The sequence below is a fragment of the Lichenostomus cassidix genome, unplaced genomic scaffold (genome assembly GCF_008360975.1).
Source record: "Lichenostomus cassidix isolate B80296 unplaced genomic scaffold, HeHo_3.0 HiC_scaffold_38, whole genome shotgun sequence".
Classification (NCBI taxonomy): domain Eukaryota; kingdom Metazoa; phylum Chordata; class Aves; order Passeriformes; family Meliphagidae; genus Lichenostomus; species Lichenostomus cassidix.
The window spans coordinates 1,044,219-1,069,169 of record NW_028147440.1 but is presented as its reverse complement, the minus strand read 5'-3'; the positions used below and the strand labels follow the sequence as shown (position 1 = coordinate 1,069,169).

General features: G+C 54.3%; 5 protein-coding genes and 2 long non-coding RNA genes across 28 annotated transcripts in view; 2 read left to right on the top strand and 5 right to left on the bottom strand.

Annotated features, from left to right (window-relative positions):
* Positions 1-930: 930 nt before the first annotated feature.
* LOC146422910 (uncharacterized) lies at positions 931-16,890 on the top strand. 3 transcript variants are annotated; one of them, XR_014847883.1, is made up of 5 exons: positions 931-1,267; positions 1,307-1,346; positions 1,387-1,566; positions 5,583-5,762; positions 16,840-16,890. It is a non-coding gene; the product is annotated as an uncharacterized LOC146422910 (long non-coding RNA). The 3 variants fall into 3 exon arrangements; XR_014847882.1 differs by lacking the exon at positions 16,840-16,890 and adding an exon at positions 5,803-5,923 and having other exon boundaries at positions 932-1,267; XR_014847881.1 differs by lacking the exon at positions 16,840-16,890 and having other exon boundaries at positions 932-1,227; positions 1,307-1,566; positions 5,583-5,680.
* On the bottom strand, positions 1,551-3,773 carry LOC146422911 (uncharacterized). 3 transcript variants are annotated; one of them, XM_085045735.1, is made up of 3 exons: positions 3,391-3,773; positions 2,550-2,647; positions 1,551-2,209 (listed from the first exon to the last, which is right to left on the bottom strand). In XM_085045735.1, exons 2-3 carry the CDS (start codon positions 2,567-2,569, stop codon positions 1,732-1,734), a joined length of 498 nt encoding a protein of 165 aa, XP_084901861.1. In that variant the 5' UTR covers positions 2,570-2,647; positions 3,391-3,773; the 3' UTR covers positions 1,551-1,731. The 3 variants fall into 3 exon arrangements, with proteins under 3 accessions (XP_084901861.1, XP_084901859.1, XP_084901860.1); XM_085045733.1 differs by lacking the exon at positions 2,550-2,647 and having other exon boundaries at positions 3,391-3,572; positions 3,607-3,772; XM_085045734.1 differs by lacking the exon at positions 2,550-2,647 and having other exon boundaries at positions 3,391-3,555; positions 3,607-3,772.
* LOC146422908 (uncharacterized) lies at positions 5,747-19,114 on the bottom strand. 10 transcript variants are annotated; one of them, XR_014847880.1, is made up of 3 exons: positions 12,967-13,538; positions 12,037-12,626; positions 11,652-11,897 (listed from the first exon to the last, which is right to left on the bottom strand). XR_014847880.1 is itself a non-coding variant. In XM_085045720.1 (3 exons), the coding sequence occupies exons 2-3, from the start codon at positions 15,345-15,347 to the stop codon at positions 14,349-14,351; spliced, it is 585 nt and encodes a 194-aa protein (XP_084901846.1). In that variant the 5' UTR covers positions 15,348-15,397; positions 18,994-19,114; the 3' UTR covers positions 13,807-14,348. The 10 variants fall into 10 exon arrangements, 9 of the variants coding, with proteins under 9 accessions (XP_084901849.1, XP_084901848.1, XP_084901850.1 ...); XM_085045720.1 differs by lacking the exons at positions 11,652-11,897; positions 12,037-12,626; positions 12,967-13,538 and adding exons at positions 13,807-14,856; positions 15,271-15,397; positions 18,994-19,114; XM_085045723.1 differs by lacking the exons at positions 11,652-11,897; positions 12,037-12,626; positions 12,967-13,538 and adding exons at positions 5,747-6,405; positions 15,271-15,603.
* LOC146422909 (uncharacterized) lies at positions 16,727-19,002 on the bottom strand. Its single transcript, XM_085045707.1, has 2 exons — positions 18,896-19,002; positions 16,727-17,747 (listed from the first exon to the last, which is right to left on the bottom strand). Exons 1-2 carry the CDS (start codon positions 18,976-18,978, stop codon positions 17,174-17,176), a joined length of 657 nt encoding a protein of 218 aa, XP_084901833.1. The 5' UTR covers positions 18,979-19,002; the 3' UTR covers positions 16,727-17,173.
* A 325-nt stretch (positions 19,115-19,439) lies between the features above and the next one.
* Positions 19,440-24,951, bottom strand: part of LOC146422898 (uncharacterized) — a 30,844-nt gene continuing 25,332 nt past the window's right edge. For 5 of the 9 annotated variants that reach the window (XM_085045715.1, XM_085045714.1, XM_085045711.1 and 2 more), the window contains one exon: positions 19,440-20,355. In XM_085045715.1, coding sequence (XP_084901841.1) covers positions 19,848-20,355 — 508 coding nt within the window. In that variant the 3' untranslated portion in view covers positions 19,440-19,847. Of the gene's footprint in view, positions 20,356-20,695; positions 20,866-23,827; positions 24,923-24,951 lie in introns of those variants that run through there. The other 4 variants (XM_085045713.1, XM_085045708.1, XM_085045716.1 and 1 more) reach the window with 2 other exon arrangements.
* Positions 19,610-24,378, top strand: LOC146422906 (uncharacterized). The gene is made up of 3 exons (XR_014847884.1): positions 19,610-19,685; positions 21,921-22,001; positions 24,293-24,378. It is a non-coding gene; the product is annotated as an uncharacterized LOC146422906 (long non-coding RNA).
* LOC146422907 (uncharacterized) lies at positions 21,990-23,182 on the bottom strand. The gene is made up of 2 exons (XM_085045728.1): positions 22,883-23,182; positions 21,990-22,571 (listed from the first exon to the last, which is right to left on the bottom strand). Exons 1-2 carry the CDS (start codon positions 22,957-22,959, stop codon positions 22,064-22,066), a joined length of 585 nt encoding a protein of 194 aa, XP_084901854.1. The 5' UTR covers positions 22,960-23,182; the 3' UTR covers positions 21,990-22,063.

The window sequence follows — 24,951 nt, the reverse complement described above, 5'->3', positions numbered from 1 at the left end:
GGGTTTCAGGGGGTCATGAACCTCCCCAGGGTGTGGGGGAACCCCGAAATTGGGGTAACCTCTGGTTATGGGGTTTTGGGGGTAATAAAACCTCCTCACCACCAGGGGGCGCTGTGTGTTGTTGGGGGTAACCATAGAGTGGGGATTCTTCTTTTGGGGTCCCAGGGGGGTTTCGGGGGTTCATGAACCTCCCCAGGGTGTGGGGGAACCCCGAAATTGGGGTAACCTCTGTTTATGGGGTTTTGGGGGCAATGAAACCTCCTCGCCACCAGGGGGCGCTGTGCATTATTGGAGTAACCATAGAGTGGAGATCCTCCTTTTTGGGGGGCTGGGACCCCCCCTGGGGTTTGGGACCCCCTCCCCAGTTTATGGGGGTTTGGGCGCAATAAAACCTCCTCACCACCAGGGGGCGCTGACTGTCATTGGGGGGACCCCTCCCCATTTTGGGGACTCCCAACCGTGGGGACCCCAAAGTTTGGTGTCCAAAAACTTGGACACCCCAAATCTTGGAGCTCCAATCTTGGTGACCCCAAACCTTGGTGATCCCAAATCTTGGAGATTTCAAAACTTGGAGCTCCAAACCTTGGTGACCCCAAACCTTGGAGCTCCAATCATGGAGACCCCAAACCTTGGTGACCCCAAACCCTGGGGATCCCCAGCCTGGGTGACCTCAAACCCTGGAAACCCCAAACCTTGGAAACCCCAAACCTTGGTGACGCCAAACCTTAGTGACCCCAACCTGGGTGATCCCAAATCTTGGAAACCCCAAACCTCCCCTGCTCTTCCCCCTTCATCCCAGACCCACCCAGATCCCAAAATTCCCCAAATCCTGAATTTTCCTCTCCAATCCCAAATCCTTTCCCAGATCCAGGTTCCCCCTAATCCCAGATCTCCTCCTCCCAAATCCCAATTTTCACTCCCAATTCTAACCCCAAATTCCTCCCTAATCCCAAATTCTGTCCCAAAATCCCCCCAGATCCCAAATCCCAATTTTCAGCTCCGTGGATCAAAAATTCCCATTTTATGGAACAAATCAAAAGGGTCTGAGGGAGATCTTTGGGGTCACCAAACCCTGGGGAGTCCATGAGGTTCTAGAAGAGTCCAGAAGGTTCTGGTGGTGCCGGCGAGGTCCTTCTGAAGGTTCTTCTGGTCTATGGGGTGGTAGAGGTGCCTATGGGGTTCTAGTGGTGCCTATGGGGTTGTAGAGGTGTCTATAGGGTTCTAGTAGTGTCTATAGGGTTTTGGAGGTGTCTATGGGATTCTAGAGGTGCTTAGGGGTTCTAGAGGTGTCTCTGGGGTTCTACAGGTGCCTATGGGGTTCTAGTAGTGTCTATGGGGTTTCAGAGGTGTCTATAGGGTTCTAGTAGTGTCTGTAGGGTTCTAGAGGTGTCTATGGGGTTTTAGAGGTGCCTATGGGGTTCTAGAGGTGTCTATGGGGTTTTAGAGGTGCCTATGGGTTTCTAGTGGTGTCTATGGGGTTCTAGAGGTGTCTATGGGGTTCTACATATGCCTATAGGTTTCTAGAGGTGCCTATAGGTTTCTAGAGGTGCCTATGGGGTTTTAGAGGTGCCTATGGGGTTCCAGTGGTGTCTATGGGGTTTTAGAGGTGCCTATGGGGTTCCAGATTTATCTTCTCAATTCTTGGGGTGTCCATGAAGTTCCAGGGCTGTCCATGAGGTCCAAGAGGTGTCCATCAAGTTCCAGAGGTTTCCCCGAAGGTCCAGCAGCTCCTCACTTCCCCTGGCCATCTTTCCCCATCCCGGGGGTCTCCTTCCCGCCGTCCCCCCGATCCGCCAGCACCACCTTGATGATGGCGTTTTGGCAGCGGGACATGGTGGCCGTCACCTTGACGGGGCCGGTGCTCACCTGGGCGGGCTCCTGGCACTGCCAGCGGATGTCACGGATGTCAGTGGAGGTGCCATCAGGGCCCGGGGGACTCTTCCCACGCACAATGCGGGAAAAGGCGTGACGCAAATTGCCCAGGTGGGCTTTGTTCAGGGACAGCTCCAGGCCCAGCTTCACCGCGTCGGTCTCCAGGTCCACCGGGATGAGGAAGAGGATGGCCAAGGTGAAGGACTCAGCCTCGTAGGTCACCAGACCCCCGAGGGGTGAGGTGTCAGGGTGGGAGGAGAAGTGGGAGGAGCCGGAGGAGCCGGGGGGCAGCAGTGGGCTGGGGGGGACGAGGCTTACACCGGACACGAAGTGGGTCCTGGAAGGGGAAAATGAGGGGTGGGGTCAGCATGAGGTGGGGATGGGATTGGTGGGAGATGGTGGGAGAAGGGGGAGGTGGGAAAACCCCAGGGATGAAGATCCCACCAGGGGATGAAGATCCCAGACCTGGATGAAGAACTCAGCCCAGGAGATGAAGATCTCAGCTCAGGAGATGACCCAGCCAGGAGATGAAGATTCCTCCCAGGAAATGAAGATCCCACCAGGAGATGAAGATTCCCACCCAGGAGATGAAGATCCCACCAGGATGAAGATTCCCACCCAGGAGATGAAGATCTCAGCCCAGGATGAAGATCCCACCAGGAGATGAAGATTCCCACCCAGGAGATGAAGATCCCATTGAAGAAAAGAAGATTCCCAGCTCAGGATGAAGATCCCAGCTCAGGATGAAGATTCCACCCAGGAGATGAAATCCCACCTGTTGGGGAAGATGAAATAGGAAAGCCTTATAATAGAATTGCCTTTATGACTACCTGGCAAAAGATGCTGAAAACAAGCTCTGAGTTACTGAACAACTACAAAACAGTATAGCCGACTGAAGGCAATCCCCTCTTGATGGAACAATACCCTCTGCCTGCAGGCAGCTCCAAGGGTCAGAGCAGACCCTGCCAAATTGGGTCCAAAAAGCAGTTTTTAGGGTCTAAAACATAACCCCCTATGGTAATGTGATGCTTCTCATGGGTTGTGTGTAAATGTTGTGGGGTTTGGAGCTTGTTCTAGATTGGTTAATGAGAATTAGAATATTCAACACAGAAGGTGATTTATTGTATTGCAAACGGCAGATCGCTCTCTTGCTCTTGGCATCTGATCTTTCTCTCTCTGTCTCTCTTGCTTCTCTGACCTGCTCTGAGCTGCGTCTGGCAGGTCCTGGCAGGTCTCTTCCACCCACGCCCTTCCACAATAAACCCCCATGCTCTAAAACCTGACTTCAGAGATCTCTCGTTCTCCATCCCGTCCTCATAACCAAATCCTACAGAATTCAATCTTACACCCACCCAGGATCAAGATTCCCACCCAGGATGAAGACCCCAGCCCAGGATGAAGATCCCACCAGGTTTGAAGATCTCACCAGGAGATGAAGATCCCAGCCCAGAATAAAGATCCCACCCTGAGCTGCCCCCAACATCCCAAGGATCTCCTCGATGTCCCCCACGTCCTCACCTGGGGTTCTCCAGGGTGAAATTCTTGGTCTCGTTGGAGATCTGGATCCTCAGAGTGCGGCTCTGTCCACCTCCCATTCTGGCACGGGATCTTCTCAGCTCTTCCTCAGTGCTGGAATCTCTTCTTCAGCTCTGGAATTTTTTCTCAGCTCTAAGATCTCCTCAGCTCTGAGATCTCCTCACCTCCAGGATCTCCTCAGCTCTGAGATCTCCTCACCTCCAGGATCTCCTCAGCTCTGAGATCTCCTCTCCGTGGTCTCCTCCAGGTGTTCCAGTCCCACCCAGAGGTGTTTCCCCACCACCCCGCCCCGCTCGCACTCTGATTTCCCAATTCCCAAACTTTCCGTCATTGTCAGGAAATCATGAACTTTCAGTTTCTCCGGGACTCTTCCCAAGCTCCGCCCCTTTCTTCCATATTGGATCTCCCGGACTAAATTAACCCCAAATTCACTGGGATTTGGTGAATCACTGAAGTCACCAAATTCACCGGGATGTCCCCAACTCGGGGGACACACCTGGCACAGGTAGCTGGGGCAGGGGAGGGTCTGGGGGCGGGTTGGGGTACCTGAACGGAGGGGGGAATGGGTTTAACTGGTTTCACTGGTTTCACTGGTTTAACCAGTTTGTTTCTCAAACTGAACTGGTTTAATTGATGCAACTAGTTTATTTCTCTAAGGGAACTGCTGTAACTGGTTTATTCCTGTAACTGAACTGGTGTAACTGGTTTAACTCTCCAGTATAACTGGTCTAACTAACCCCCAATTTCCCCCTCCCCAGGAACCCGTTTACCGCAGCCCCCTGGGCCCCCCCCGCCAGGCCGCCTGCACCTACTCGGGGGTTCGCTACGAGCGCTGGATTTTGGGGGGCTGTCCCCCCGGCACCGACCCCACTGTCACCGTCCCCGTGGCTTTGGGGTGTCGCTGCGGCCACTGCCCCATGGCCGCCGCCGACTGCGCCGTGGTGGGGCTGGGACCCTCCTTCTGTGGGGCGCCGGGGGGTTTTGGGGGGTCCTGAACCCCCCAGGGTGTGGGGAACCCCAAAGTGGGGTAACCTCTGTTTGTGGGGTTTTGGGGGTAATAAAACCTCCTCACCACCAGGGGGCGCTGTGCGTTGTTGGAATAACCATAGAGAGGAGATCCTCCTTTTTGGGGGGCTGTGACCCCCTTGGGGTTTGGGACCCCCTCCCCAATTTATGGGGTTTTGGGGGCAATAAAACCTCCTCACCACCAGGGGGCGCTGACTGTCATTGGAGGGACCCCTCCCCATTTTGGGGACTCCCAACCTTGGGGACCGCAAAGTTTGGGGACCCCAAAAATTGGACAACCCAAATCTTGGAGCTCCAATCTTGGTGACCCCAAACCTTGGTGATCCCAAATCTTGGAGATTTCAAACCTTGGAGCTCCAAACCTTGGTGACCCCAAACCTTGGAGGTCCAATCATGGAGACCCCAAACCTTGGTGACCCCAAACCCGGGGGATCCCCAGCCTGGGTGACCTCAAACCTTGGAGACCCCAAACCTTGGTGACACCAAACCTTAGTGACCCCAACCTCGGTGATCCCAAATCTTGGAAACCCCAAACCTCCCCTGCTCTCCCCCTTTATCCCAGACCCACCCAGATCCCAAAATTCCCCAAAACCCAAATTCTCCTCTCCAATCCCAAATCCTTTCCCAAACCCAGGTTCCCCCTAATCCCAGATCTCCTCCTCCCAAATCCCCACCTCACCCCCAATTCTAACCCCAAATTCCTCCCTAATCCCAAATTCTGCCCCCAAATCCCCACAGATCCCGAATCCCAATTTTCAGCTCTGTGGATCAAAAATTCCCAGTTTATGGAACAAATCAAAAGGGTCTGAGGGAGATCTTTGGGGACACCAAACCCTGGGGAGTCCATGAGGTTCTAGAAGAGTCCAGAAGGTTCTGGTGGTGCCGGCGAGGTCCTTCTGAAGGTTCTTCTGGTCTATGGGGTGGTAGAGGTGCCTATGGGGTTCTAGTGGTGCCTATGGGGTTGTAGAGGTGTCTATAGGGTTCTAGTAGTGTCTATAGGGTTTTGGAGGTGTCTATGGGATTCTAGAGGTGCTTAGGGGTTCTAGAGGTGTCTCTGGGGTTCTACAGGTGCCTATGGGGTTCTAGTAGTGTCTATGGGGTTTCAGAGGTGTCTATAGGGTTCTAGTAGTGTCTGTAGGGTTCTAGAGGTGTCTATGGGGTTTTAGAGGTGCCTATGGGGTTCTAGAGGTGTCTATGGGGTTTTAGAGGTGCCTATGGGTTTCTAGTGGTGTCTATGGGGTTCTAGAGGTGTCTATGGGGTTCTACATATGCCTATAGGTTTCTAGAGGTGCCTATAGGTTTCTAGAGGTGCCTATGGGGTTTTAGAGGTGCCTATGGGGTTCCAGTGGTGTCTATGGGGTTTTAGAGGTGCCTATGGGGTTCCAGATTTATCTTCTCAATTCTTGGGGTGTCCATGAAGTTCCAGGTTTGTCCATGAGGTCCAAGAGGTGTCCATCAAGTTCCAGAGGTTCCCCCGAAGGTCCAGCAGCTCCTCACTTCCCCTGGCCATCTTTCCCCATCCCGGGGGTCTCCTTCCCGCCGTCCCCCCGATCCGCCAGCACCACCTTGATGATGGCATTTTGGCAGCGGGACATGGTGGCCGTCACCTTGACGGGGCCGGTGCTCACCTGGGCGGGCTCCTGGCACTGCCAGCGGATGTCACGGATGTCAGTGGAGGTGCCATCAGGGCCGGGGGGACTCTTCCCACGCACAATGCGGGAAAAGGCGTGACGCAAATTGCCCAGGTGGGCTTTGTTCAGGGACAGCTCCAGGCCCAGCTTCACCGCGTCGGTCTCCAGGTCCACCGGGATGAGGAAGAGGATGGCCAAGGTGAAGGACTCAGCCTCGTAGGTCACCAGACCTCCGAGGGGTAAGGTGTCAGGGTGGGAGGAGAAGTGGGAGGAGCCGGAGGAGCCGGGGGGCAGCGCTGGGCTGGGGGGGACGAGGCTTACACCGGACACGAAGTGGGTCCTGGAAGGGGAAAATGAGAGGTGGGGTCAGCGTGAGGTGTGGGTGAGATTGGTGGGAGATGGTGGGAGAAGGGGGAGATGGGAAAACCCCAGGGATGAAGATCCCACCAGGGGATGAAAATTCCCACCCAGGTTGAGGATCCCAGACGAGGAGATGAAGATCTCACCCAGGGATGAAGATCCCAGCCAAGATGAAGATCCCACCAGGAGATGAAGATTCCTCCCAGAAGATGAAGATCTCACCCAAGAGATGAAGATTCCCACCCAGGAGTTGATGATCTCAGCCCAGGATGAAGACCCCAGCTCAGGATGAAGATCCCACCCAGGAGATGAAGATCCCACCCAGGATGAAGATTCCCACCCAGGAGTTGAAGATCCCACTGAAGAAAAGATTCCCAGCCCAGGATGAAGATCTCAGCTCAGGATGAAGATAACACCAGGAGATGAAGATTCCCAGCCCAGGATGAAGATCCCAGTCTGGGATGAAGATCTCAGCCCAGGATGAAAGTCTCATCCAGGGTGAGGATTCCTAGCCCAGGATGAAGATCCCACCCCGAGCTGCCCCCCAAAACCCCAAGGGTCCCCCCTGATGTCCCCCACGTCCTCACCTGGGGTTCTCCAGCGTGAAATGCCTGGTGTTGTTGGAGATCTGGATCTCCAGAGAGCGGCTCAATCACCCTCCCATCCTGGCACGGGATCTTCTCAGCTCAGGGATTTCTTCCTCAGTGCTGGAATCTCTTCTTCAGCTCTGGAATTTCTTTCTCAGCTCTGAGATCTCCTCAGCTCTGGGATCTCCTGACCTCCAGGATCTCCTCTCCGTGGTCTCCTCCAGCTGTTTCAATCCCACCCAGAGGTGTTTCCCCACCTCTCCGCCCCTTTCGGACTTTGATTTCCCAATTCCCAAACTTTCCGTCACTCTCAGGAAATCACGAACTTTCAGTTTTGCCGATGTTCTTCCCAAGCTCCGCCCCTTCCTTCCCATTGGCTCTCTCAGCCCAAATTAACCCCAAATTCACCCCAATTTGGTGAATCACTGAAGTCTCCAATCCCGGGATGTCCCCAACTCTGGGGACACACCTGGCGCAGGTAGCTGGGGCAGAGGAGGGTCTGGGGGTGGGTTGGGGTCCCTGAAAGGAGCGGAGAATGGGTTTAACTGGTTTAACTGGTTTAACTGGTTTAACTGGTTTCACTGGTTTTACTGGTTTAACTGGTTTATTTCTCAAACTGAAATTGTTTAATTGGTGCAACTAGTTTATTTCTCATGGGGAACTGGTTTAGCTGGTGTAACTGGTTTATTTCTCTAGCTGAACTGGTTTAACTGGTTTATTTCTCTAAGGGAACTGGTTTAACTGGTGTAACTGGTTTATTTCTCTAAGGAACTGGTTTAACTGGTGTAACTGGTTTACTGGTTTCATTCTGTAGTGTAATTGGTGTAACTAGTTTATTTCTCTAAGGAACTGGTCTAACTGGTCTAACTGGTTTATTTCTCTAAGGGAACTGGTTTAACTGGTGTAACTGGTTTATTTCTGTAACTGGACTGGTCTAACTGGTTTAACTCTCCAGTATAACTGGTCTAACTGGTTTGTTTCTCTGACTGAACTGGTTTAACTGATGGAACTGGTTTAACTGGTTTAACTGGTGTAACTCCTCCCCCCCATCCCAGACCCTCCCACCATCCCAGATCTCCCCCAATCCCAAATATCCCCTAAACCCCAAACTCCCCCAGACTCTTCCCCAGATCCAGACTCCTCCCCAAAATCCCTGCTCTTCCCCTCCCAAATCCCCACCCCAGACCCCTCCAGATCCCAAATCCCAATTTCCAACTCCATGAATCCAAAATTCCCGTTTTATTGAAAGAAGCAAATTGATACTGAGGGAGGTCAGAGGGGGAGACACCCCAAAACAGAGTGGGGTGGGTGGGACATCCCAACCCCATGGTGTCCATGAGTGTCCAGGGGTGTCCAGAAGCTCCTGGTGGTTTTTCTGAGGTTCTTCTGGTGCCCATGAGGTTCTGCTGAAGGTTCTTCTGGTTTGTCTGCAGCGTTCTGGATTTGTCTATGGGGTCCTTGAGGTGCCCATGGGGTTCTGGAGGTGTCTATGAGGTCCTTGGGGTGCCTAACGGGTTCTTAGGATGTCTAAGGGGTTTTAGAGGTGCCTATGGGGTCCTTGAGGTGCCTGTAGGGTCCTTGGGATGTCTGTGGGTTTCTGGAGGTGCCTATGGGGTCCTTGAGGTGCCTATGGGAGTCTAGAGGTGCCTATGGGGTCCTTGGGCTGTCTATTGTGTCCTTGAGGTGCATGTGGGGTCATTGGGATGTCTGTGGGTTTCTGGGGGTGTCTATGGTGTCCTTGGGCTGTCTATGTGTTTTTAGAGGTGCCTGTGAGGTCCTCAGGGTACCCATGCCCTTTCAGAGATGTCTCTGAGGTCCCACCAAAGCTCCCTCAGGATCTCTCTCTCTTAGAACCTCTCTTCCTGGGCAGAGAGGGTCTATTTCCCCCCAATTCCTTCACCACCACCCTGAGGACACATCTCTTGGCGTTGGACATGGTGGCCTCCACCTTGACGGAGCCAGAGCTCACCTGGGCGGGCTCCTGGCAGGTGGTCAGGTTTACACAGTGGGTGGCCACCTTGAGGTCAGTCTGCCCTTTCTCCATGCGGGTGTAAGTGTTCTCCAAATTGTGCACATGGATCTTTTTCAGGGAAAGCTCCACGCCCAGCTGGGGGTAATATTGGTTGTAGTCGATGGGGTTGGAGAAGTAGATGGCCAAGCTGAAGGACTCGGCCTCGTAGACCAGGACCCCATTGCAGCCCCAGAACATGGTGTTGTTGGAGAACCGGCAGGAGCTGGAGGAGCCAGGGGCCACGGAAGGTTCTGGAGGGGTGACACTGTGGCCACTGTAGAAGTAGACCCTGGGGGGAGGAAGTGGAGAGTGGGATTGTAAAGAGGCAGTGGGAGAACTGGGAAATGGTCCTGGCAGCACTGGGAGGGGCTGGAGGTGTTGGGAGGGGCTGGGAGCTGGGAGATGATCTCACCCCGGGAGATGATCCCACCCCCGGGATGAAGGTCCCACCCCCTTGGACATGATCCCACCTCTGGGAGATGATCCCACCCCCAGGATGAAGATCCCACCCTGAGCTTCCCCCCTGCACCCCTGATGTCCCCCCAGCCTCACCTGGGGTTCTCCAGGGTGAAATTATTGGTGTTGTTGGAGATCTGGATCTCCACAGTGCGGCTCACTCCCCCTCCCATCCTGGCTCGGGATCCTCTCAGCTCAGGGATTCCTTTCTCAGCTCTGAGATCTCCTCAGCTCCAGGATCTCCTCAGCTCCAGGATCTCCTCTCCGTGGTCTCCTCCAGCTGTTCCAATCCCACCCAGACGAGTTTCCGCCCCATTCGGACTTTGATTTCCCAATTCCCAAACTTTCCCTCACTCAGGAATTTGCACTTTCAGTTTCTCCGGGACTCTTCCCAAGCTCCGCCCCTTCCCTCGCATTGGCTCTCCCGGCCTAAATTAACCCCAAATTCACCTGGATTTGGTGAATCCCTGAAGTCACCAATCCCGGGATGTCCCCAACTCGGGGGACACACCTGGCGCAGGTAGCTGGGGTAGGGGAGGGGCTGGGGGCGGGGTTGGGGTCCCTGAACGGAGCGGAGAATGGGTTTAACTGGTTTCACTGGTTTCATTGGTTTCACTGGTTTAACTGGTTTAACTGGTTTAACTGGTTTGTTTCTCAAACTGAAATTGTTTAATTGGTGCAACTAGTTTATTTCTCTAAGGAACTGGTTTAACTGGTGTAACTGGTTTATTTCCCTAAGGGAACTGGTTTAACTGGTGTAACTGGTTTATTTCTCTAACTATACTGGTTTAACTGGTTTAACAGGTTTATTTCTCTAAGGGAGCTGGTTTAACTGGTGTAACTGGTGTACCTGATTTATTTCTGTAATTGCACTGGTTTAACTGGTGTAACTTGTTTATTTTTCTGACTGAACAGTTTTAACTGGTGTAACTGGTTTATTTCTCTCACTGGTGTAACTGGTTTAACTGGTGTAACTGGTTTATTTCTGTAACTGAACTGGTTTAACTGGTGTAAATGGTTTATTTCTGTAACTGAACTGGTTTAACTGGTGTAACTGGTTTATTTCTGTAACTGAACTGGTTTAACTGGTGTAAATGGTTTATTTCTGTAACTGAACTGGTTTAACTGGTGTAACTGGTTTAACTGGTGTAACTCCTCCCCCCCATACCAGACCCTCCCACAATCCCAGATCTCCCCCAATCCCAAATATCCCCTAAACCCCAAACTCCCCCAGACTCTTCCCCAGATCCAGACTCCTCCCCACAATCCCTGCTCTTCCCCTCCCAAATCCCCACCCCAGACCCCTCCAGATCCCAAATCCCAATTTCCAACTCCATGAATCCAAAATTCCTGTTTTATTGAGAAAAGCAAAACGATGCTGAGGGAGGCCAGAGGGAGGTGGACGCCCCAAAACAGGGTGGGTTGGGTGGGACAACCCAACCCCAGAGTGTCCATCCACCCTGGGAGACGATCCCAGCTTGGATCATCTCTGGGAGATGATTCCACCCCAGGATGAAGATCCCACCCCGAGCTGCACCCCTGATGTCCCCCCAGCCTCACCTGGGCTTCTCCATGGTGAATTTCCTGGTGTTGTTGGAGATCTGGATCTCCAGAGTGTGGCTCAGTTTGCCTCCCATCCTGGCTTGGGATCTCCTCAGCTCAAGGATTTCTTCCTCAGCTCCAGGATCTCCTCAGCTCCAGGATCTCCTCAGCTCCAGGATCTCCTCAGCTCCAGGATCTCCTCAGCTCCAGACCCTTCTCCCCCACTCCAGGGTCTCCTCCAGATGTTCTCAGCACATCCAGAGGTGATTTTCCCCCCAAACTGACCCCTCGGGCTCCAAGTGACCAACAGCTGTCGCTGATGTCCCCAAGATCGAGAGCTTTCGCTTTCACTGGAGGCTTCGCAAGCTCCGCCCCTTCCTTCCTTCCTGTTGAATTTTGGCAAAGTTACACAGTCTGGAGCGAAATGACCCAAAATTCACCCTGATTTGCTGAATCACTGAAGTCTCCAGTCTCAGGATGTCCCTGGCTTGGGAAGGACACACCTGGCACAGGTAGCTGGAGGTGCCACCTGCAGACCTCCTCCAATCTCACATTCCCCACCAGACCCCAAATTCCCCCCAATCCCAGATGTCCCCTCATCCCAAATCCCATTGTTTTCACTCTGAGGACCAAGTGCAAAATTTCCAATTTTATTGAGCAAAGCAAAACCGGGAGAGGGAAGTCTGGGTGTGGTCGCCCCGAAAGAGAGACTTGGACAGCCCAACCCCAGGGTGTCCATGAGGTTCTGGTGGTTTCTCTGAGGTTCTCCTGGTGCTCACGAGGTTCTGCTGAAGGTTGTTCTGGGTTTTGAGCAGCGTGCCTACGGGGTCCTGGGGGTGTCTATGGGGTTCTAGAGGTGCCTACGGGGTCCTTGAGGTGCCTATGGGGTCCTGGGGATTTCTATGAGGTTCTAGATGTGTCTATGGGTCCTTGAGGTGCCTATGGGGTCCTGGGGGTGTCTATGGGGTTCTAGAGGTGCCTATGGGGTTCTTGGAGTGTCTATGGGGTTATGGAGGTGCCTATGGGGTTCTAGAGGTGCCTGCCAGGTCCTGGGGGTGCCTATGGCTCTTAGAGGTGCCTGTGGGGTGCTCAGGGCACTAATGACGTTCCAGATACGTCTCTGAGGTCCCACCAGGGAACTCCAAGGATCTCTCTTCCCCTTTTTCCCCGGCCAGGGGGTGTCCGTTTCCCCCCGATTCCTTCACCTCCACCTTGAGGACGGAGCTCTTGGCGTTGGACATGGTGGCCTCCACCTTGATGGGACCAGAGCACACCTGGGCAGGCCTCTGGCAGGTGGTCAGGTCTACACGGTGGGTGACCACGTTAGGGTCAGACTTTCCTTTCACCATGCGGGTGTAAGTGTCCTCCAATTCATCCTCAGGGATCTTGCCCGGGGAAAGCTCCAAGCCCAGCTGGGGGGAAAACCGGTTGCGGTCGATGGGGTTGGAGAAGTAGATGGCCAAGCTGAAGGACTCGGCCTCGTAGACCAGGACCCCATTGCAGCCCCAGAACATGGTGTTGTTGGAGAACAGGCAGGAGCTGGAGGAGCCAGGGGCCACGGAAGGTTCTGGAGGGGTGACACTGTGGCCACTGAAGAAGTAGATCCTGGGGGGAGGAAGTGGGGAGTGGGAGCGTGAAGAGGTGTTGGGAGAACTGGGAAATGGTCCTGGCAGCACTGGGAGGGGCTGGAGGTGTTGGGAGGGGCTGGGAGCTGGGAGATGATCCCAGCTTGGGATGAAGGTCCCACCCCCTCGGAGATGATCCCAGCCCTTGGAGATGATCCCAGCCTGGGATGAAGATACCACCCCCTTGGAGATGATCCCAGCCCTGGGAGATTATCCCACCCCCTTGGAGATGATCCCAGCCCTGGGAGATGATCCCACCCGAGGATGAAGATCCCACCAAAAGCTTCCCCCCTGCACCCCTGATGTCCCCCCAGCCTCACCTGGGGTTCTCCAGGGTGAAATTTCTGGTCTTGTTGGAGATCTGGATCTCCACAGTGCGGCTCGTTCCACCTCCCATCCTGGCACGGGATCTTCTCAGCTCCGGGATTTCTTCTTCAGTGCTGGAATCTCTTCCTCAGCCCTGGAATTTCTTTCTCAGCTCCAGGATCTCCTCAGCTCCAGGCTCTCCTCAGCTCCAGGCTCTCCTCAGCTCCAGGCTCTCCTCAGCTCCAGGCTCTCCTCAGCTCTGGGCTCTCCTCAGCTCTGGGCTCTCCTCAGCTCCGAGACCTCCTCGGCTCCTGGATCTCCTCAGCTCTGAGATCTCAGCTCCACAACCTTTTCCCTGCTCCTGAGTCTCCTCCCAGTGTTACATCACCAAAGCCAGTGGAGTTTCCTGAAGTTCATGCCTCTCTCGGGACTGATAGGGATTGTTAGTTCCTGACTCCGGGAAGCTCTGATTTCCTTGAAATCAGGAGTTCTCACTGTATTTACCAACAAAGCTTTCCAAGCTCCACCCACTCCCTTCCCATTGGTCCATGAATTTTGTTGTCTTTCGTTCCCACCAATCCCAGTTCATCCCTGCCAATCCCAGTTCGTCACCCTTCCCCATCCCACACCCCCAGCCCCCATGACAAATTTCTGCCCCCCACCCCAGATCTTCCCCAGACCCCAAATCCCACTTTTTGTCTCTTCGGATCAAAGGCAAAAAGTCCTGTTTTATTCAGCAAAGGAAAAAGGGAAGAGCTGGAGGGGGGAACTGGGTGAGCCCCCCAACCCCCGGGTGTCCCTGAGGATCTCCTGAAGCTTCTGCTGGTGCCCACCAGGTCCTTTTTGGAGTGTCCAGAAGGTTACTCTGTCCAGGAGTAACCCCTGGTTCTAAAGAAGGTTCTGGATGTGTCTCCAAGGTGCTGCTGAAGGTTCCTGTGGTGCCTGCAAGGTTCTGAGGTTGTCCATGACATTCTGAGGGTGTCCCCACGGGTCTGGGGACACTCACCAGGGTCTGCTGAAGGTTCTGCTGGTGCCCACGAGGTTCTGCTGAAGGATCTTCTGGGTTTTCAGCAGTGTGCCTATGGGGTCCTGGGGGTGTCTATGGGGTGCTAGAGGTGCCTATGGGTCCTTGAGGTGCCTATGGGGTTCTAGAGGTTCCTATATAGTCCTGGGGGAGCCTATGGGGTCCTTGGAATATCTATGGGGTCCTTGAGGTGCCTATGGGGCCCTGGGGGTGTCTATGGCATTCTAGGTGTGCCTATGGGTTCCTGGGGGTGTCTATGGGGTTCTAGAGGTGCCTATGGGGTTCTAGAGGTGCCTATGGGGTTCTAGAGGTGCCTGCCAGGTTCTGGGGGTGCCTATGTCTCTCAGAGGTGCCTGTGGGGTGCTCAGGGCACTAATGACGTTCCAGATACGTCTCTGAGGTCCCACCAGGGAACTCCAAGGATCTCACTTCCCCTTTTTCCCTGGCCAGGGAGTGTCTACTTCCCCCTGATTCCTTCACCTCCACCTTGAGGACGGAGCTCTTGGCGTTGGACATGGTGGCCTCCACCTTGATGGGACCAGAGCACACCTGGGCAGGCCTCTGGCAGGTGGTCAGGTCTACGCGGTGGGTGACCACGTTAGGGTCAGACTTTCCTTTCACCATGCGGCTGTAAGTGTCCTCCAATTCATCCTCAGGGATCTTGCCCGGGGAAAGCTCCAAGCCCAGCTGGGGGGAAAACCGGTTGCGGTCGATGGGGTTGGAGAAGTAGATGGCCAAGCTGAAGGACTCGGCCTCGTAGACCAGGACCCCATTGCAGCCCCAGAACATGGTGTTGTTGGAGAACTGGCAGGAGCTGGAGGAGCCAGGGGCCATGGAAGGTTCTGGAGGGGTGACACTGTGGCCACTGTAGAAGTAGACCCTGGGGGGAGGAAGTGGAGAGTGGGATTGTAAAGAGGCAGTGGGAGAACTGGGAAATGGTCCTGGCAGCACTGGGAGGGGCTGGAGGTGTTGGGAGGTGCTGGGAGCTGGGAGATGATCTCACCCCGGGAGATGATCCCAGCTTGGGATGAAGATCCCAGCCCTGGGATGAAGATCCCACCTCTGGGAGATGATCCCACCCCTGGGATGAAGATCTCGTGCCTTGGAGATGATCCCAGCCCTGGGATGAAGATCCCACCTCTGGGAGATGATCCCAGCCCTTGGCAGATGCTCCCACCCCAGGATGAAGATCCCACCCTGGGATGAAATCCCACCCCCTTGGACATGATCCCACCATGGATGAAGATCCCACCCAGAGCTTCCCCTCTGCACTGCAAGGGTCCTCCAGCCTCACCTGGGGTTCTCCAGCGTGAAATTCTTGGTGTTGTTGGAGATCTGGATCTCCACAGTGCGGCTCACTCCCCCTCCCATCTTGGCACAGGACCTTCTCGGCTCTGGAATTTCTTTCTCAGCTCTAAGATCTCCTCAGCTCCAGGATCTCCTTAGCTCCAGGATCTCCTCAGCTCCAGGATCTCCTCAGCTCCAGACTCTTCTCCCCCACTCCAGGGTCTCCTCCAGATGTTCTCAGCACATCCACAGGTGATTTTCCCCACAAAATGACCCCTCGGGCTCCAAGTGACCAACAGCTGTCACTGATGTCCCCAAAATCGAGAGCTTTCGCTTCCCCTGGAGTCTTCCCAAGCTCCGCCCCTTCCTTCCTGTTGAATTTTTTAAAGTTACAGAATCTGGAGTGAAATGACCCAAAATTCACCCTGATTTGCTGAATCCCTGAAGTCTCCAATCTCAGATGTCCCCAGCTCTGGGGACACACCTGGCACAGGTAGCTGGGGTGGGGGAGGGGCTGGGGGCGGGGTTGGGGTTCCTGAAAGGAGCGGGGAATGGGTTTAACTGGTTTAACTGGTTTAACTGGTTTAACTGGTTTAACTGGTTTCATTCTCCAGTGTAACTGGTGTAACTGGTTTATTTCTCTAAGGAACTGGTTTAACCGGTGTGACTGGTTCAACTGGTTTATTTCTGTAACTGAACTGGTCTAACTGGTTTAACTCTCCGGTATAACTGGTCTAACTGGTTCATTCCTCTATAACTGGTTTAACTGATGTAACTGGTTTAACTGGTGTAACTGGTTTATTTCTGCAACTGAACTGGTCTAACTGGTTTAACTCTCCAGAATTACCGGTCTAACTGGTTTATTTCTCTAAGGGGACTGGTCTAACTGGTGTGACTGGTTTATTTCTCTAACTGAACTGGTTTAACTGGTGTAACTGGTTTGTTTCTGTAACTAAACTGGTTTAACTGGTGTAACGGGTTTAACTGGTTTTACAGGTCCCCCCATCCCAGACCTTCCCACAATCCCAGACCCTCCCCAAACCCCCTGATCCCAAATCCCCCCGAGATCCCAAATCTCCCCTCAATCCCAAATCTCCCCCCAGATCCCAAATCTCAGTTTCTTCACTCCACAGCTCAACTTCTAAAATTCTGCTTTTATTGCAAAAAGAAGCTGAGGGAGATCTGGGGAGACCCCAAAACTGGAGGGGGGGTGGGACATCCCAACCCCAGGGTGTCCATCAGGGTCCAGGGGTGTCCTGAAGCTCCTGGTGGTTTCTCTGAGGTTCTCCTGGTGCCCACCAGTTTCAGGTTCTGCTGAAACTTCATGTGGTCTGCAGGGTTCTAGAGGTGCCTATAGGTTTCTAGAAGGTCCTACAAGGTTCTGTAGGTGTGTCCAGGACTCTAGAAGGTTCTGCAGGTGTCTAGAGGGTTCTGGAGGTGTCTAGAGGGTTCTATTCTGGCTATTGGGTTCTATAGATGTTTATCGGGTTCTATAAACATTTATGAGTTTCTATAGGTGTCTTTTGGGTTCTAGAGGCGCCTATGGGGTCTTAGAGGGTCCTACACAGTTCTATAGGTTCCTACAGGGTTTTAGAGGTGTCTATAGGGTTCTAGAGGTGCCTATGGGGTATAGAGTGTCTTACAAGGTTCTATAGGTGTTTCCAGAGTTTCAGAGGTTCCTATGGGGTCCTAGGTGCATCTGTAGGGTCCTAGAGGTGCCTATAGGGTTGTAGAAGTGTCTACAGGGTTCTAGAAGTTCCTATTGGATTTTAGACATGTCTATGGGTTTCTATAGGTGCCTATGGGGTTCTGGAGGTTCCTATGAGGTTCTGGAGGTGTCTATGGGTTTCTGGTGGTGCCTATGGGGTTCTGGAGGTGCCTATGGGGTTCCAGAGGTGCCTGCAGGGCTCTCATGGCTTCCATGCAGTTCCAGCACTGCCCACCATGGTCCCTGAAGGTCCCGCAGGTTCTCCCGTCTCCTGGCCACCTCTCCCTGGGCACAGGGGTGTCATTCTCAGCACCCTCGCCTGCTCCTCCACCACCACCTCCATGCAAGGGTACCAGGTGTCCTGCGGGTTGTTCATCAGCACCGACGCAACGGACCTTACCCACACCTTGGACACGGTGCCCGTCACCCTGAGCAGGCCGAGGCTCAGCTGGATGTCCCCCTGTTGTCCCCTCATGTCGACCCACTGTGACACGAAGGTCTCGCTGGGAGGTGGCTGAGTCCCCTGGGCCATGCGTTTGAAGATGACATCTGGGCTACACCGCTGAGCGGCGCCCAGGTAGAGCTCCAGGCCCACCTTTTGGGAAGGTCCACTTGTGCAGAAGTAGATGTTCAAGATGAAGGACTCGAGCCTGTAGGACAAGAGTACTCCACAGCCAAAGACTAGGAAGTAGTGTCTCAGTTGGAAGGAGCTGGAGGATCCAGGAGGCACGGAAGGCTTGGGGTTGACAAGGATCTCGGTGTGGTACATGTAGGTCCTGGCGGGAGGAAGTGAGGTTTGGGGTCATGGAGGGGCGGTGGGAGAACTGGGAATGGATCAATACCTGGAGGTCATCCCACCCTTTGGAGATGATCCCAAATCCCTGGAGATGATCCCAAACCCCTGGAGATGATCCCAACCCTTTGGAGATGATCCCAACCCCTGGAGATGATCCCAACCCTTTGGAGATGATCCCAACCCCTGGAGCTGATCCCAAACCCCTGGAGATGATCCCAACCCTTTGGAGATGATCCCAACCCTTTGGAGATGATCCCAACCGTTTAGAGATGATCCCAACCCTTTAGAGATGGTCCCAACCGTTTAGAGATGATCCCAACCCTTTAGAGATGGTCCCAACCCCTGGAGATGATCCCAACCCGTTGGAGATGATCCCAATCCCTGGAGATGATCCCAACCCCTGGAGATGATCCCAATCCCCTGGAGATGATCCCAACCCCTGGAGATGATCCCAACCCTTTGGAGATGATCCCAATCCCTGGGGGATGATCCCAACCCTTTGGAGATGATCCCAAATGCCATGGAGATGATCCCAACCCTTTGGAGATGATCCCAAATGCCATGGAGATGATCCCAACCCCTGGAGATGATCCCAATCCCCTGGAGATGATCCCAATCCCCTGGAGATGACCCCAACCCCTGGAGATAATCCCAATCCCTGGAGATGATCCCAACCCTTTAGAGATGGTCCCAGACCCCTGGAGATAATCCCAATCCCTGGAGATGATCCCAACCCTTTAGAGATGGTCCCAGACCCCTGGAGATAATCCCAATCCCTGAAGATGATCCCAAATCCTTTGGAGATGATCCCAAACCCTGGAGATGATCCCAACCCCTTGGAGATGATCTTAACCCTTTGGAGATGATCCCAACCCTTTAGAGATGGTCCCAATCCCTGGAGATAATCCCAATCCCTGGAGATGATCCCAACCCTTTGGAGATGATCCCAACCCTTTGGAGATGATCCCAAATCCCTGGAGATGATCCCAAATCCCTGGAGATGATCCCAACCTTTTGGAGATGATCCCAACCCTTTGGAGATGATCCCAACCCTAACGCCATGGAGATGATCCCACCCAGGATGAAGATCCCACCCAGAGCTGCACCCCGAGGGTCCCCCAGTCTCACAAGGGGTCCGCCAGGGTGATGGTTTGGGTCTTGTTGGAGATCTGGATCCCCACAGTGTAGGGAGGCATCAGGACACAGGACATTCTCAGCTCTGGGACCTCCTCAGCTCCTGGATCTCCTCAGCTCCAGACCCTTCTCCCCCACTCCAGGGTCTCCTCCAGATGTTCTCAGCACATGCAGAGGTGATTTTCCCCCTAAAATGACCCCTCGGGCCACAAGTGACCAATGGTCGTTGCTGATGTCCCCAAGAATGGGAGCTTTCATTTCCCCTGAGGCTTCCCAAGCTCCACCCCTTCCTTCCTTCCTGATGAATTTTGGCAAAGTTACACAATCCGGAGCGAAATGACCCAAAATTCACCCCAATTTGCTGAATCCCTGAAGTCTCCAGTCTCAGGATGTCCCCAGCTCTGGGGACACACCTGGCACAGGTAGCTGGAGGTGCCACCTGCAGACCTCCTCCAATCTCACATTCCCCACCAGACCCCAAATTCCCCCAATCCCAGATGTCCCCTCATCCCAAATCCCATTGTTTTCACTCTGAGGACCAAGTGCAAAATTTCCAATTTTATTGAGCAAAGCAAAACCGGGAGAGGGAAGTCTGGGTGTGGCCGCCCCGAAAGAGAGACTTGGACAGCCCAACCCCAGGGTGTCCATGAGGTTCTGGTGGTTTCTCTGAGGTTCTCCTGGTGCTCACGAGGTTCTGCTGAAGGTTGTTCTGGGTTTTGAGCAGCGTGCCTATGGGGTCCTGGGGGTGTCTATGGGGTTCTAGAGGTGCCTATGTGTCCTTGAGGTGCCTATGGGGTCCTGGGGGTGTCTATGGGGTTCTAGAGGTGCCTATGGGGTTCTTGGAGTGTCTATGGGGTTATGGAGGTGCCTATGGGGTTCTAGAAGTTCCTGCCAGGTCCTGGGGGTGCCTATGGCTCTTAGAAGTGCCTGTGGGGTGCTCAGGGCACTAATGACGTTCCAGATACGTCTCTGAGGTCCCACCAGGGAACTCCAAGGATCTCTCTTCCCCTTTTTCCCCAGCCAGGGGGTGTCCATTTCCCCCCGATTCCTTCACCTCCACCTTGAGGACGGAGCTCTTGGCGTTGGACATGGTGGCCTCCACCTTGAGGGAGCCAGAGCACACCTGGGCAGGCCTCTGGCAGGTAGTCAGGTCTACGCGGTGGGTGACCACGTTAGGGTCAGACTTTCCTTTCACCATGCGGGTGTAAGTGTCCTCCAATTCATCCTCAGGGATCTTGCCCGGGGAAAGCTCCAAACCCAGCTGGGGGGAAAACCGGTTGCGGTCGATGGGGTTGGAGAAGTAGATGGCCAAGCTGAAGGACTCGGCCTCGTAGACCAGGACCCCATTGCAGCCCCAGAACATGGTGTTGTTGGAGAACCGGCAGGAGCTGGAGGAGCCAGGGGCCACGGAAGGTTCTGGAGGGGTGACGCTGTGGCCACTGAAGAAGTAGATCCTGGGGGGAGGAAGTGGGGAGTGGGAGCGTGAAGAGGTGTTGGGAGAACTGGGAAATGGTCCTGGCAGCACTGGGAGGGGCTGGAGGTGTTGGGAGGGGCTGGGAGCTGGGAGATGATCCCAGCTTGGGATGAAGGTCCCACCCCCTCGGAGATGATCCCAGCCCTTGGAGATGATCCCAGCCTGGGATGAAGATCCCACCCCCTTGGAGATGATCCCAGCCCTGGGAGATTATCCCACCCACTTGGACATGATCCCAGCCCTGGGAGATTATCCCACCCGAGGATGAAGATCCCACCAAAAGCTTCCCCCCTGCACCCCTGATGTCCCCCCAGCCTCACCTGGGGTTCTCCAGGGTGAAATTTCTGGTCTTGTTGGAGATCTGGATCTCCACAGTGCGGCTCGTTCCACCTCCCATCCTGGCACGGGATCTTCTCAGCTCCGGGATTTCTTCTTCAGTGCTGGAATCTCTTCCTCAGCCCTGGAATTTCTTTCTCAGCTCCAGGATCTCCTCAGCTCCAGGCTCTCCTCAGCTCCAGGCTCTCCTCAGCTCCAGGCTCTCCTCAGCTCCAGGCTCTTCTCAGCTCCGAGACCTCCTCGGCTCCTGGATCTCCTCAGCTCTGAGATCTCAGCTCCACAACCTTTTCCCTGCTCCTGAGTCTCCTCCCAGTGTTACATCACCAAAGCCAGTGGAGTTTCCTGAAGTTCATGCCTCTCTCGGGACTGATAGGGATTGTTAGTTCCTGACTCCGGGAAGCTCTGATTTCCTTGAAATCAGGAGTTCTCACTGTATTTACCAACAAAGCTTTCCAAGCTCCACCCACTCCCTTCCCATTGGTCCATGCATTTTGTTGTCTTTCGTTCCCACCAATCCCAGTTCATCCCTGCCAATCCCAGTTCGTCACCCTTCCGCATCCCACACCCCCAGCCCCCATGACAAATTTCTGCCCCCCACCCCAGATCTTCCCCAGACCCCAAATCCCACTTTTTGTCTCTTCGGATCAAAGGCAAAAAGTCCTGTTTTATTCAGCAAAGGAAAAAGGGAAGAGCTGGAGGGGGGAACTGGGAGAGCCCCCCAACCCCCGGGTGTCCCTGAGGATCTCCTGAAGCTTCTGCTGGTGCCCACCAGGTCCTTTTTGGAGTGTCCAGAAGGTTACTCTGTCCAGGAGTAACCCCTGGTTCTAAAGAAGGTTCTGGATGTGTCTCCAAGGTGCTGCTGAAGGTTCCTGTGGTGCCTGCAAGGTTCTGAGGTTGTCCATGACATTCTGAGGGTGTCCCCACGGGTCTGGGGACACTCACCAGGGTCTGCTGAAGGTTCTGCTGGTGCCCACGAGGTTCTGCTGAAGGATCTTCTGGGTTTTCAGCAGTGTGCCTACGGGGTCCTGGGGGTGTCTGTGGGGTTCTAGAGGTGCCTATGGGTCCTTGAGGTGCCTATGGGGTTCTAGAGGTTCCTATATAGTCCTGGGGGAGCCTATGGGGTCCTTGGAATATCTATGGGGTCCTTGAGGTGCCTATGGGGCCCTGGGGGTGTCTATGGCATTCTAGGTGTGCCTATGGGTTCCTGAGGATGTCTATGGGGTTCTAGAGGTGCCTATGGGGTTCTTGGGGTGCCTATGGGGTCCTTGAGGTGCCTATGGGGTTCTAGATGTTCCTGCCAGGTCCTGGGGGTGCCTATGGCTCTCAGAGGTGCCTGTGGGGTGCTTAGGGCACTAATGACGTTCCAGATACATCTCTGAGGTCCCACCAGGGATCTCCCAGGGTCTCCCTTCCCCTTTTTCCCTGGCCAGGGAGTGTCTACTTCCCCCCGATTCCTTCACCTCCACCTTGAGGACGGAGCTCTTGGCGTTGGACATGGTGGCCTCCACCTTGATGGGACCAGAGCACACCTGGGCAGGCCTCTGGCAGGTGGTCAGGTCTACGCGGTGGGTGACCACGTTAGGGTCAGACTTTCCTTTCACCATGCGGCTGTAAGTGTCCTCCAATTCATCCACAGGGATCTTGCCCGGGGAAAGCTCCAAGCCCAGCTGGGGGGAAAACCGGTTGCGGTCGATGGGGTTGGAGAAGTAGATGGCCAAGCTGAAGGACTCGGCCTCGTAGACCAGGACCCCATTGCAGCCCCAGAACATGGTGTTGTTGGAGAACCGGCAGGAGCTGGAGGAGCCAGGGGCCACGGAAGGTTCTGGAGGGGTGACGCTGTGGCCACTGTAGAAGTAGATCCTGGGGGGAGGAAGTGGGGAGTGGGAGCGTGAAGAGGTGTTGGGAGAACTGGGAAATGGTCCTGGCAGCACTGGGAGGGGCTGGAGGTGTTGGGAGGGGCTGGGAGCTGGGAGATGATCCCAGCTTGGGATGAAGGTCCCAGCTTGGGATGAAGGTCCCACCCCCTCGGAGATGATCCCAGCCCTTGGAGATGATCCCAGCCTGGGATGAAGATACCACCCTGGGATGAAATCTCACCCCCTTGGACCCACCATGGATGAAGATCCCACCCAGAGCTGCCCCCCTGCACTGCAAGGGTCCTCCAGCCTCACCTGGGGTTCTCCAGCGTGAAATTCTTGGTGTTGTTGGAGATCTGGATCTCCACAGTGCGGCTCACTCCGCCTCCCATCTTGGCACAGGACCTTCTTGGCTCTGGAATTTCTTTCTCAGCTCTAAGATCTCCTCAGCTCCAGGATCTCCTCAGCTCCAGGATCTCCTCAGCTCCAGACCCTTCTCCCCCACTCCAGGGTCTCCTCCAGATGTTCTCAGCACATCCACAGGTGTTTTTCCCCACAAAATGACCCCTCGGGCTCCAAGTGACCAACAGCCGTTGCTGATGTCCCCAAAATCGAGAGCTTTCGCTTTCACCGGAGGCTTCCCAAGCTCCACCCCTTCCTTCCTGTTGAATTTTTTAAAGTTACAGAATCTGGAGTGAAATGACCCAAAATTCACCCGGATTTGCTGAATCACTGAAGTCTCCAATCTCAGATGTCCCCAGCTCTGGGGACACACCTGGCACAGGTAGCTGGGGCAGGGGAGGGGCTGGGGGCGGGTTGGGGTTCCTGAAAGGAGCGGGGAATGGGTTTAACTGGTTTAACTGGTTTAACTGGTTTAACTGGTTTCATTCTCCAGTGTAACTAGTGTAACTGGTTTATTTCTCTAAGGAACTGGTTTAACTGGTGTGACTGGTTCAACTGGTTTATTTCTGTAACTGAACTGGTCTAACTGGTTTAACTCTCCAGTATAACTGGTCTAACTGGTTTGTTTCTCTGACTGCACTGGTTTAACTTGTGTAACTGGTTTGTTTCTGTAACTAAACTGGTTTAACTGGTGTAACGGGTTTAACTGGTTTTACAGGTCCCCCCATCCCAGACCTTCCCACAATCCCAGACCCTCCCCAAACCCCCTGATCCCAAACCCCCCAACAAGATCCCAAATCTCCCCTCAATCCCAAATATCCCCCCAGATCCCAAATCTCAGTTTCTTCACTCCACAGCTCAACTTCTAAAATTCTGCTTTTATTGCGAAAAGCAAAAAGAAGCTGAGGGAGATCTGGGGAGACCCCAAAACTGGGTGGGGTGGGTGGGACATCCCAACCCCGGGGTGTCCATCAGGGTCCAGGGGTGTCCAGAAGCTCCTGGTGGTTTCTCTGAGGTTCTCCTGGTGCCCACGAGGTTCTGCCAAATCTTCTTGAGGCCTGCAGGGTTCTAGAGGTGCCTATAGGTTTCTAGAAGGTCCTACAAGGTTCTGTAGGTGTGTCCAGGATTCTAGAAGGTTCTGCAGGTGTCTAGAGGGTTCTGGAGGTGTCTAGAGGGTTCTATTCTGGCTATTGGGTTCTATAGATGTTTATCGGGTTCTATAAATATTTATGAGTTTCTATAGGTGTCTTTTGGGTTCTAGAGGCACCTATGGGGTCTTAGAGGGTCCTACACAGTTCTATAGGTTCCTACAGGGTTCTAGAGGTGCCTATGGGGTTCTAGAGGTGCCTATGGGGTCCTTGAGGTGCCTATGGGGTTCTAGAGGTGCCTGCCAGGTTCTGGGGGTGCCTATGTCTCTCAGAGGTGCCTGTGGGGTGCTCAGGGCACTAATGACGTTCCAGATACGTCTCTGAGGTCCCACCAGGGATCTCCCAGGGTCTCCCTTCCCCTTTTTCCCTGGCCAGGGAGTGTCTACTTCCCCCCGATTCCTTCACCTCCACCTTGAGGACGGAGCTCTTGGCGTTGGACATGGTGGCCTCCACCTTGATGGGACCAGAGCACACCTGGGCAGGCCTCTGGCAGGTGGTCAGGTCTACGCGGTGGGTGACCACGTTAGGGTCAGACTTTCCTTTCACCATGCGGCTGTAAGTGTCCTCCAATTCATCCACAGGGATCTTGCCCGGGGAAAGCTCCAAGCCCAGCTGGGGGGAAAACCGGTTGCGGTCGATGGGGTTGGAGAAGTAGATGGCCAAGCTGAAGGACTCGGCCTCGTAGACCAGGACCCCATTGCAGCCCCAGAACATGGTGTTGTTGGAGAACCGGCAGGAGCTGGAGGAGCCAGGGGCCACGGAAGGTTCTGGAGGGGTGACACTGTGGCCACTGTAGAAGTAGATCCTGGGGGGAGGAAGTGGGGAGTGGGATTG